At 47.0% G+C, this 12,813-nt stretch overlaps 1 protein-coding gene across 1 annotated transcript in view; it reads right to left on the bottom strand.

Annotated features, from left to right (window-relative positions):
* ITGA9 (integrin subunit alpha 9) overlaps positions 1–12,813 on the bottom strand; it is a 362,863-nt gene that overhangs the window by 281,110 nt on the left and 68,940 nt on the right. The window contains exons 12-13 of the mRNA XM_061127757.1: positions 8,933–9,023; positions 6,371–6,416 (exon numbers count right to left, since the gene is read on the bottom strand). Of these exons, the coding sequence (XP_060983740.1) occupies positions 6,371–6,416; positions 8,933–9,023 (137 nt within the window). The remainder of the gene's footprint in view (positions 1–6,370; positions 6,417–8,932; positions 9,024–12,813) is intronic.

Raw genomic sequence — 12,813 nt, 5'->3', positions numbered from 1 at the left:
ACATCCGTCAGATCAGTTCCCCCAAACCTTTTTGTTTCAACTCCAAGTATTGTTTCAGGACCAGGAAAAGCCCAGAAATCTTTCATAAGCCTCTCTGATCACTTCCTCTGACGTTCCATGGCATAACACCAGGAGCCTGTCACCCTAACATGGGACCTGCCCTCTTGAGCTAATCCCAGAGAACAAACTTCCTGAGGGCAGAGTTGGGCCAGCCCACACCCTGGTAGGGGCGGGAGACTGGGTTTCATGGGCTGAGATGAAAGCAGAGGGGTACCCAAGGGCAACATCGCTAATGCATTGAGACTTTAAAAGAAGCTGGTGGCTGGAATGCTTTTTTTTAAATTGAAGTATAGTTGATTTACAACGTTGGGTTGGTTTCAGGTATAAAGTGATTCAGTTAAACACATATACATGTGTGTCTATTTTTTTTCAGATTCTTTCCCCTTATAGATTATTATAAGATATTGAGTAGAGTTCCCAGTGCTACACAGTAGGTCTTCATTGTTTTCTATTTTATATCTACCAGTGGGTATATGTTAGCCCCAAACTCCTAATTTATCCCTTCCCCCATCTTTCCCCTTTGGTAATCATTAAGTTTGTTTTCTGTTTTGTAAATAAGTTCATTTGTATCATTTTATAGCTGCCACTTATAAGTGATATCATATGAGATTTGTCTTTCTCTGTCTGGGTGTGATCTGAGTCTGATCACTGAGTATGATCATCTCTAGGCCCATCCTTATTGTGATAAATGCCATTACTTCACTCATTCCTGTAGTTGTGTAATATGCCATAATATGTGTGTGTGTGTGTGTGTGTATACACACCTTTAATCCATAGAATACTTCTTCCTGATAGTTCTCAGTTTAAATTCTGATATCTAATTTGATCATGGTATTTTACTTCCAGGTAGACAATAAACCCAGGCAGGATACCCTGAGACATGATGTTACTCCAGTGATCCTGGCCTTTTGTGGGGTTAGTGCTGCTTGCATGGCAGAGACGGGAGGACAGATAAAGAGCCCACACCTTTGGTGAAGGTGTTAGACCACTAACCATCCCCAAAGTAATCCATCACTCCAGGGAGCTAATTCACGTCTTAAAGTGAAAGTCACTCAGTCATGTCCGACTCTTTGCGACCCCTTGGACTATACAGTCCATGGAATTCTCCAGACCAGAATACTGGAGTGGGTAGTCTTTCCCTTCTCCAGAGGATCTTCCCAACCCAGGGAATCAAACCCAAGTCTCTTGCATTGCAGGCAAATTCATTACCAGCTGAACCACAAGGGAGGCCCAATTCACATCCACGTAGTTGAAAGCCAACCTCAGAAAGGTTTTCTCTTAACTGCAGCCCAAAGCATTCCTAACCTACATGGCTCTTGACTCTCCCCCTTAGAGCAGAACAGGCATGCTGTGTATGGTGTGTGTAAGTGTGGTGTGTGTGTATGGTGTGTGTTTGTGGTGTGTGTGTATGGTGTGTGAGTGGTGTGTGTATGGTGTGTGTGTGATGTGTGTATGGTGTGTGTGGTGTGTGTGTGTATGGTGTGTGTGGTGTGTGTGCATGGTGTGGTGTGGTGTGGGGTGTGTGTGTGTGTGTGTGTGTGTGATGTGTGTAGTGTGTGTGTGTGTGTGTGTAGTGTGTGTGTGGTGTGTGTGCATGGTGTGGTGTGTGTGTGTGTGTGCATGGTGTGATGTGTGTATGGTGTGTGTGTAGTATGTGTGTGGTGTGTGTGCATGGTGTGGTGTGTGTATGGTGTGTGTGTGGTGTGTGTGTGGTGTGTGTGTGATGTGTGTAGTGTGTGGTGTGTGTGTGTGTGTAGTATGTGTGTGGTGTGTGTGTGTGTGTAGTATGTGTGTGGTGTGTGTGCATGGTGTGGTGTGGTGTGGTGTGGGGGGTGTGTGTGTGTGTGTGGTACATGCACACACAGGCATGGTTTCCTGGCCCTCCTCCATTTTCTGGTCCCTCCAAGACCCTAAGGTAACTCCAAGTCTATTCCTACTTGCCTGTCAGCAAAATCATGTCTGGGATGCCCACTTAGCTTCATCAGCCAGAGTTTCCAGACTCCTGGCTCACTGCTGCTCAGCCACATGCAGCAACTCATCAAAGGGTGCCAACCTGCCCGGTCCCCTGGGCGTCCCGCTCCTCCATCTCTGAGGGGCCCCACCTCGTCTCTGGAACCTTCCCTGCTCATCCTGAGCCCGTCACACTCCTGGAAGAGACCCGAGGTGGTCACCCTCATCCACATCGCAAACTGAATCCTGCACTGAGCCCTTTCCCCACCCACAGTCCGGACACCAGACACTCCCTTCCTCACCTTCCTAATCCCTCCTCCACCTCCCCTCCTCCCTTCTACCTCTTCAACCTCTCCAGGCCCCGAGAAAGGAAGGGGGTCAGGGTGAGGTTCAGACAGATGAGGGTGAAGCTGAGGGTCACTTTAATCCCACCCTCCAAACACCCTCTCTGAACCACTGCCATTCCCGATTCCCCCTCTGCAGTCAAGCTTCTGGAAAGATGGTAAGATTTCCTGTTTTCTTGCTTCTCCTCCTCTACCCACCCATGGCCACTTCTGCAGACCTGCCGCAGCAAGGGTACCACTGACCTCTCTCTGCCGCCTGCAACCAGACGCAGACCCCACCCTACCTGGCCTCTACTGAGCGTGACACGGGCATCCTCTGACAATGTAACCCTGCTCTCTTGTCCTCACAGCATTTGCCACAACCTAGAGTCGCCTGCTTTTTTAAACTGATAGAACCTCCAGGTCACTTGGTTTCCTCACCCCTAAAATGAGGCTCCCAGTCACAATATCTCTGTCACAGAGGTGCTAAGAAGACTAAGAGTCAAAATGCAGGGGAATCCCTGGCAGTCCAGTTGTTCGTACTTCACACTCTCACTGCCAAGGACACAGGTTCGATCCCTAGTTGAGGAAGTAAAATTCCATAAGCCGAGAAGTGTGGCCAAAAACAAAATTTTTAAAAAAGAGTTCACATATATTCTTCCAAAAAAAAGACGAACAATTGCAGTCTATTCAGGCAATGGAACACCACTCAGTACCAGGAAAAACACTGCATAACCCACAACACGGCTGCATCTCAAAAACATCACGCTGAGTGAAGAAAGCCAGAAACCAAAGAGTGCATACAGTCTAGTTCCATTTATATGAAATTCTAGACCTGATCTAGGGGGACAGAAATCAGAAGAGGTGTTGTCTGTCAGGAGAGGGGCGTGACTGGAGAGAGGCAAGAGGACACCTCTTGGAGCGACAGAAATGCTCTTCATCTTGATGGGGGTAGAAGTTACACAGGTGTACACACTGGGCAAGACTCATCAAGTGCCTGCCTAAATTGTATGCTGATTATACCGTAATGTGAAAAGCAACAAGAGCGAGGAGTTACTACACACCAGGGCTTAGACAGTGCCTGGCACAGGGTAAGCGCTTATCAAACGACAACAGTCTTATTATTAACCGTGTTGGTTGCTCTCCATAGTACACCCAGGGCTTCCCTAGTGGCTCAGCGGTAGAGAGCCTGCCTGCCAGTGCAGGAGACACAGGTTCAATCCAAAAAGATCAACCCAGACTACTCATTGGAAGGACTGATGCTGAAGCTGAAGCTCCAATACTTTTGGCCACCTGATGCAAACAGCTGACTTATTGGAAAAGACCCTGATGCTGGGAAAGATTGAGGGCAAGAGGAGAAAGCGGCAACAGAGGATGAGATGGTTGGATGGCATCACTGGTTCAATGGACATGAACTTTGTCCAGGAGATAGCGAAGGACAGGGACACCTGGTGTGCTGCAGCCTATGGGGTCGCGAAGAGTTAGACATGACTTGGCCACTGAACAACAATGAAGTACACCCAAATCTGACACCCAGCTGCATCTCAACAGGTCAATGCACAGGAGCAGATGAATGAGGAAATGGGTGACCGTGAGCTCGGGACCCCTAGGCACCCCTGCCATGGTTGTCAGGGCCGTCTGCGGACCTCCTCGTCCGAGCCGGTGACCCTGGCTCTGGTCCTACAGTCTCCTCTCTCCAAATGCTCCCAGGTGTTCTCCTATGTGGACTCCACACCCGTCCCTGTTAGAGTTCATCAACCTCATCCGGTTCTACCCTCCATGCCAGGCCAGGGTCTGGGGTCTCCCATCCACGTGTAACTGCCTGGTTTTACATTTACACCTACGTGTGAGGAAATCCCTGGAGAGCGCTGTCCCTCACAAAAGAGGACAGAAGAAGACAAGTCCCTCCAGGGTGGAGCTCACAGCTGCAAGCTTATAAAATACAAGGATGATGAAAATGTAGAACCCATAAGATACGCCTTAAGCCAGAAGCTCCTGGTTTGGAGAGAGCCTGGTTTCCACTAACGGCAGCCGGGGAATGTGTTTTATTCAAGGGGAACGCGGAGAAGCCAGAGCAAACTCTCAGAAGAGTAAGCAGAGGGAAAACGACTTGGCAAGGCCACCAGCTGGAGCCTTGGCCTCTCAAGGCCAACCACAACCATCTGTGGCCCTGAAAGCTGTTCTACCCGAGAAAATGCCAACACAGGGAATGGGGTGATAAAGGAGAAATCCAACCCTATGGAAAGGAAAGGATCGGATCCATGTCCCTGGAGGAGGACATGGCAATCCCCTCCAGTATTCTTGCCTGGAGAAGCCCATGGACAGAGGAGCCTGGCAAGCTCCAAGGGTCACAAAGAGTAAGACATGACTGAGCACAGCATAAAATTGAGCACTTAAACCAGGCACTGTTCTAGCTCATTGAGCTCTCATAAAAACTTACGATATTCAGTGAGGTGAGCACTATTGCCTTTTTAACAGGTGACCATCCTGAAACAGAGGTTACCAGCCTTGCTCAGGAAATTCAGCTCATAAGGGCAGACTTAGGGTCTGAACCCAGGCCACCTGGCCCCAGAGTTTACACTCTCAACCTCAAGGCTATTCTGCTTCTTCTACAATGTAATATGTGGGCGGGGGGAGAGGATGCTGTATTAAATTTATTCATTTCTTTCCAACATGATTGGCCATCTTAAATTAATTCTCAGGAATTAAAGAAGGAAAGAATGAAAAAGAAAAAAAACTTGAAAGCTAAAGGCCCTTAAGGCTAGGTATCTGATAAGAAAATATAATCCAAATCTCTGTTTAGACCATTCTTAGGGTAGTTATCATCTTTACTAAATCTTTAGAATATGTATTATCTATACTGTTCACATAGCACCTATCATCTATTGTATTATATTGATGACTTTTTGTGATGTATTTATGGCTTGGTCTAACTAATCCCCTTGATTCAGAATGCCTTAAACATTATGCTTTCCCACAATTCTCTGCCCATTGCAGTGCTCGATAAAGAAGTTGTGGATTTTAAAAGTATCAGAATCTCTGTAGTAACAGAGTCACTCCTGACTCAGGAATTTTACACTCAATCTTGAAAATGTAAATCATCCATGGATTTTCTGAAAGACAATTCTGGCTACTGCTCATTTGACAAAGCCTGCAAACAGCCTTTGTGGGTAAGTGTGCGCAGGCAAGTAATTTGAACTACTTGATGTTTTTCATTACCTAGAGTTAACTGGTTCCCTTAGACGTTCCTAAGCCCCCATCTGAGGCGGTCCCTCCTTCCAGAGGAGGCTGTGTAGCCCTGAGGTAGAGACTCAAGAGAAAGGCCCTGCTGAATGAGAGGAATCCAGGGTGTGGAACTCCATGGCCTCTGGGATCCCTTCCAGCTCTAAGATCCTACTAGCCTATTTTAGAAAGTTCTGCAATCAGGTTGTTAACAAAACCTAAGAGTTGGCTCCCACTCCAAAGTGTAATTCTGCCTCCTCTGACTCACACAGACAGAAATACTTGGAGAGGGTTCGTGGGTGGGACGGCAGCCCATTGGCCTTCGCAGGAGGCATCCAGATGGCATGGGCTTCACAGTGAACTCGAGCCCCTCACCCTCTGCTGTCACCAAAAAGTGAGGGGGCGGGAGGCTCCCAGTCCCTGGGGGCTGAGGACCAGGAAGGGGGGAAGTGGAGGTGACGAGTGTAAGTAGGGATGAACGCATGGGACCGGGCAGGGTCATGGCACCCATGGAAAATGACAGTTTATGTGTAGCACGTCCACGGGAAGGGTTGTTCACGGCAAACCTCTGCCTAGAAGCTCCAAGGATGCTATCCTCACACACGTAAGCCACTCAAGGCCCACCAGCTGGAAACCCTGGGATACAGGATAACAAGAATAGGGGAACAAAGGTAGCATTTGCAATTGCACCTCTGCATGCAAGGAACAGGGCAAAGTGATTGCTGACTGATGATAAATAAATCCCCTGCACCTCCCCACAACCAAATTCCATCCCTCACCCACAGAGAACCAAGGGAAAGAGAGAAGCATCTCACCTTAGGAGAACCACACTGTCTGACATGAAGGCTCCAACAGTTACATCTGAAAACCACAAGTTTACAGATTTAGAATCTTGCTGAAGCCCATCTCACCCACCCGCTGTCAAGGTGCTCCAACGTGATGGAGGCCAGTCTCAAGGTCAGGGGCTTGTAATGGCTTTGGAGGAGCTAGAGCCACACTGCCGTGTATGGCAGCCCATCGCCAGGTGTGGCGGCTGAGACCCCAAAGGGTTCTGGTCTGCACTGAGATGTACGTCTAAGACAGAAACTGATTTCAAAGACTTGGTATTAAAAAATATTAACTATTTCACTAATAAAAAATTTTTGTATTGACTGTATGCTGACATGGTAATATGTTGATACATGGGGCTAAATAAAACATTATTAAAATTAACTTCATTTGTTTCTTTATATAACATTTTTTATGTGGCTACTAGAATGACTTAAATTACATAAGTGGCTCACATTATTTCTCTTGGACATCAGGGATTTGGGGGGGGGGGGGGCACTTGGAATTAAATGACTCCTGGGAGAAGCTCTAGGTTCTGCAGAACATGAGAACTGTCTCCATTCCACCCCTCACTCTACGTGGCCACAGAGACTCTCTGTGTCCTTGTCTGCACAATGGAGATAATGATCCCCAATGTCTTCTTCAAAAGCTGACAGCATTTCATAATATTTAAATCAGAACACATTTATTACATACTTGCTCAATGTAATAGTTATTAAATGAATTAAATCAGATACTAAAATCAGAAAACTCATGAAAATACTTGGCCAACTATAAATCAAGACAAGTGTCAGTTGGTAATGTTTATTCCTAAATAATTTTAATTTAGGAACTGTTCATTTATCCAACAGTTCTCTGCCTTTTCTCCCCTCAAGTATAATAAAACCCTTCAGCCCTGCAGTCCCCATGACTACTTACAGAACCAAGCATCTTAACCCAAAAGCATCTGAATCCCTACATCTACAAATGCCCTCAATTAGGAAAAACAAAGAGTATATCCATGGACTGCAGGACTGCTAAAATCTCTGCATTTGGGTGTGCTTGTTAATTTTGCTATTTTCTAACAGTCTTTTTTTAATTGCCTGGATATTTGAACATAAAAGAATCTGATGCACTGGCCATTTCTCTTATGAAAAACTGCAAGGTAGGAAATCCACGTGTGTTGTGAAGTGTGACCACCCTCACTTACTGTGCAAATATAGAGGAGCAGCCTAAGTCCCCATTCACACCACAACGTGGTCTCTGGCATCCTAAGTTCTCTGAGGCTCAGCATCCTCATCTGTAAAAAGGGGAGCCACCTCTATCTCTAACTACCTATGGGGGTAACTTTATAATGCACGTTGCACAGGGAAGCAGTGGACAGTACTGCTAAACCAATGGACAGTCACAAATTGCCCAGAATAAGAACTGCTTTCTCAAACATAAAAAGACCTAGGAGGGTCTACAGGGAAAAGTGAAGAAGTGAAAGTGAAAGTCGTTCAGTCGTGTCCGACTCTTTGCAACCCCATGGACTGTACAGTCCATGGCCAGACTCTGGAGTGGGTAGCCCTTCCCTTCTCCAGGTGATCTTTCCAACCCAGGGATTGAACTCAGGTCTCCTGCATTGCAGGTGGATTCTTTACCAACTGAGCTATGAGGGAAACAGACCTCAAAACAGACCCTTTTCTGTTCCCAGTCCTCCTGGCTCCATAGATACACAAGGATGATCAAAACTCCTGTCTGTGGGAAACTCTGAAATTCACTACCCTGTACAGAACTGCATTCATTTTCACAGATCCCTCTGAGGCATTTTAAATGGAAAGGAACATTTTCTCAAGCTAGCACAATGACAGTTTCAGGGACTTTTTTTTCTAAATTCCACGATGATTTGGGATTTTTTTAATCTCGTCTCTTTGCTTCCTCACCTTGCCTACTCCATCCCCTTCAAACAGCACAGGGGCCACTATTCCTTTGCCCAGGCAATTTCACCTAAACCGGATATGACTGAGGACTGGGGTTTGAAATCGTACATTTTTTACTCAATTAGCCTCAACCACCACAAGGCATTAATTAACCCCAAAGACAAGCTGGCCAGCCTTGAATGGCAAACGTCTGTTTTGTGTGTCAGGGGAAGGACATGGTTTTCTCCCTGCTCCAAGTGTTTCTTTCAATGCTTGTCTTGTGTGTGTGTGTTTGGGGGGTGGGTGGTTGTTCCTTTTCCCTTATCAAGAGGAAGACACCTCCAAATATGCTCAAATATGGAAAACATGAGGTTTCACTCCTTATATTCTGAATGTGGAGAGGGCTTTTTGTCTTAATCAGAAAGACTTGCTGCCATGGAAATCACTACAAAAATCCACCCTCCTGGTGCTTAAACCCTTCAGAGCAGATCATCTTAAAACTGAAAAACAAAAATTAATTTTAACACTACTTTCATCTTAAAAAGCAAACACCAAGCAAAACACCCTGTTCTACTGTGTGAATTTTTCTAAGCCTAAGTAGATGTGACCACACTTACCAGACTGGTTATCTTGGCTTATCTCATGTGCCTTTCAAGAAAAATAGCTTACCAGGATAGCTATTTCCATCCATGTCAATGCCTCCCGATATGGACTGACCAAACATCCGCAGGACTGGACTTATCTTCCGCCCCGACAGCTTCTGCAACAGATAATTGGGAGATTGAGCCACCGGAAGCAGCACAATCACAAATAAGAACCCGTGACTGCTTTAGCCCAGCTTCTCTCAGACACTTGGTCTTGAAGTTGGTCAAAGAAAAAAAAAATTGTAATCTGAATTTGATCGGGGGTTTTAGCAGGCAGTTGAAGACCCCACACTCCTTTATTAGTACTTGCCTGAATCAAATGTCACCATTTACAACTTTTTCTAAGTTTGGTGCTAATGAACAAACCACCTAGATGAGTGTGTTCGTGTTTTGATGTATTGGATGAAGCTCCAAACGGATTAAGGTCAACTGCCATTTCTAAGGGAAGTCCTGTTTTGTTTTTATACAGGGGTAGCTGGCTGGAGTCCTCAGAACACATTTTCCTCACATCTCTCTACCTAAACATGTACTAAACACGGAACACTCCTAAGATGCACATGTGAGCCCAGTCCTAGGTGGACAGGAATCAACACATCTACCTAGAAAAGATGACCACGTGGAAATCACCTCTCCATCAAGCCAACCAGAAGATGTACAGGCTCCTGAACATCACAGACAGGTCTAAACAGCTCTACCTAGTACATCTAAAACTCCATGGCCTTGAATCTTCTGTAAACTGAAGGAAATTTGAAAAAAAAAAAAAGTCAGCTGAAGCTGCCCTCCTCCCTGAAAGGCACCCTTCAACCAGCCAATCAGCATTGATAGCTCTTCTGCCATCAGGCCACACCAGCATCGGTACTTATCTCTTCTTCGTCATTAAGTCCAACCTGTGCTAACACAACACATGCTATACTGGTTCAGGGATATTTATTGTACACCCAGCCCTTGTCACACACTCATGCTCGTGTGGCACACTCCACACAAAGATGCCAAACTTTCCCAATCAGGAAAGTGCCATGTTCTGGGATCTGGCCTCTTCTTTCTTCCCTTTCTCTAAACAGCCTCCCTGGTGAGGCTTCCCTCCCAGGGCCCTCGTTGTGGATGGTAAGAGAAATGCTTTGTATCCATGCCACACAGCAGCCTCCATGTCAAAACCAAGTGTACACACACCCGGGGCCCACTTGGGACTTTCTTGCCTTATCCTTTTCCTTCCTGCAAAGAAGTCACAACTATGGGGACGGGGTTTTTCTACAGGACCTACATATGAGACAGCACGGACTTCCCCAGCAGCCAATAATTGCAAATAACCCTCCTCCTGCCACCTCAGTGAAACCATCCAACAGGAAGTGTGCAAGCGTTAAGTAAAAATCAGAGCACTGTAGGAAACACTGAATAAAAGTATCTTGCTAACAGACAGAGCCCTACGTTCCTCTGTGGCTCTGTCTAAGCAAACATGGACGTGGGTCTGTGTGTTTCCTAAAAGCCACATTTTGAAGCAGAGCATCTCGCTCTGAGGTCCAACGTCGTGAGCGGCAGCTTGCCCTGAGTTTGCATTTCCGCGGTATGCTGTGGCTGGGACAAGCGGGGAAGAGTGAAGGGGTGGTCCTTTTGGGGGTGGCGATGCAGGCTTAAGTTATCCCACAGACATCTGCAGGCCATTATGCCATAAAGCCAGGAAGATAAGTCCGCTTGGTGCTAATAACTCTAAATGAAAACCAGGAGCCTTGGGAAACCTCCACTTCACCAGGTTTACATGCGGTGTCCTGATGGCAGGAGAGAGATCACAGCGGCCGCCGGGACATGCCCGGGGGGCTCTCAGATTGAGAAAGGCACAGGAGGATCTTAAAATCAACACTTTTCATGGTAAACTCGAGGAAGAAGAATGAGTTACAGAGTAATATGGAAGAACTTCAGACCCCGATCTCACAATGTATCCAGCAGAAATAATACCAATCTGGGCCAAAGAAAAGCGATCCCCTTGCCCAGACTTGTTTCTGATTTCCTCCTCTAGTTCACCCACACAATGCCCGCTCTGTCCAAGCCTGGGCCCTGGACAATCTGGCATTAAAGGATTTTTTTCTTCTTTTAAAATCACGAAACTTATCACATATACATTAGGAGCTTGGAAACGTGTAATCACCGGTTGCTTCTTTTCTTTTTTTTTTTTTAAAGAGCCCCAAACCACTTCTCTTTGTTAGAGCTAACGAGCCAGGCTGCGTGCTGACAAAGGCAGGACGGATCCAGCTGCTGATCCCTGCTTCCTATAAAGACAATCCGCGCTGACCACAAAATGTATACTTCAGTTGTCTGCAGGGATCCCTCCCAGCAACACCACAAAACACGGGAGGGCCGCGGAAGGAGGGGAAGCGGGGTCTCTCAACTTGTAATCGCCTCTCTGTGCAATTAGCTTCCCAGGTCCGGCAACAAGCTTCCAGGAGGAAGCGTGGAGAGTGACCTCGATGGCTGCCCAAGGATGGCTATTACCTGGATGACTTTCAGCTTGTGACAGTGGGAACAGAGCCCCCTGACCCAGAGGAGAGCAGCCCCTGGGGACGGATGTGGCCCCCACGTTTCCCGGAGCCCTCTTCCCCCTGCCGCATCAGCTGAATCCTCTAGGAGTTTATTCCCACCATTACTCATTTCTCACCCTAATCATTGGTGGCTCAGACAGTAAAGCATCTGCCTACAATGCAGGAGACCCTGGTTCGATCCCTGGGTCAGGAAGATCCCCTGGAGAAGGAAATGGCAACCCACTCCAGTACTCTTACCTGGAAAATTCCATGGATGGAGGAGCCTGGTGGGCTACAGTCCATGGGGTCGCAAAGAGTCGGATTTACTAATTTCTAATGCACACAGGATGGTCCATGTAGATGAAGGCCCCTCAGAGTAAACATGCCTCCCAGCAAAATAAGCTTCCCTAATTCTGTTTTCCAATGGAGCTTCCCTCAGCATTCCTTTGTCTGATATGGAGTTGAGGGCAGTGGTTGCAATAACAGGGCTGGGAGTCAGACTGGCAAAGTCTCAGTGGCTACTTCCTAGCTGGTGACGATGGGCAGGTCAGTTCACCTCCCTGGGCTGGAGTCACCTCATGTATGAAAGGTGGATGACTAAGGTGCCCATGTCACATGGCTGTGATGAGGACTGAAGGTTAGATAGCAGAGGAGGCACTCAGGAAGCGTTCCTGCTCTCACCAGCACCTCCCTCGGTATCTGCCTCCTGCAGGAATCACAGAGCCAAGCAGGACGCCCAGGAGAGGGCACCTGGGCGCAACTGGAAGCCAACCCACCAGCCCTTGACCCTCCATCAGCTGACTCTTATCTGCTGCAGGAAGCACAGTTAGGAAAGTATACACTGAACTTAACATGTAGGTACTGCCCCTTAAAATTAACTTGTAAAGCCTTTTCCTACCTAGAGACTTCCACACATGGACAGGTTTCGATACTTCCTGTTTCATTTTACAGAACATTTTATAAGAACAGGACTTAGTTCAAAGTTTTATTTCCTTCCCTCCTTCAAGATATGAGGCAAGTTTCTGGGTGACGACAAGTGTCAGCTTGAGTAGAAGGGGGCGAGAAAGTAATATATGTTCAGTAAATCAGTATGGGCTGATTGGAAATTTCTCGACATGTGCTCAGTTCCTTTCTGTTGCTGACCCGCTGGGAGAAGAACCCAGGCCTGTGCCACTCTACACGCAGACATCCACAAACATCCTGATCATGCTTCTGTCCAGAAAGTGACTTCCTTTTTTCCCAGGGGCTAGGCTTGACACCATCAGCAAGATTGAACTTCAAGCAAAAAAAAACCAGAACTCACCACTTCCACATTCGCAAGTCCAGGGGAACGAAGCCAGGGCTTTGACAGTTTTAATGCCAGTTGTGACAACAGCCCCGTGACAGCTTTCAGGTC

The sequence above is a fragment of the Dama dama genome, chromosome 24 (genome assembly GCF_033118175.1).
Source record: "Dama dama isolate Ldn47 chromosome 24, ASM3311817v1, whole genome shotgun sequence".
NCBI classification, from domain to species: Eukaryota; Metazoa; Chordata; class Mammalia; order Artiodactyla; family Cervidae; genus Dama; species Dama dama.
The sequence above is the reverse complement of the archived record's forward strand: the minus strand, read 5'-3'. Positions and strand labels throughout refer to the sequence as shown.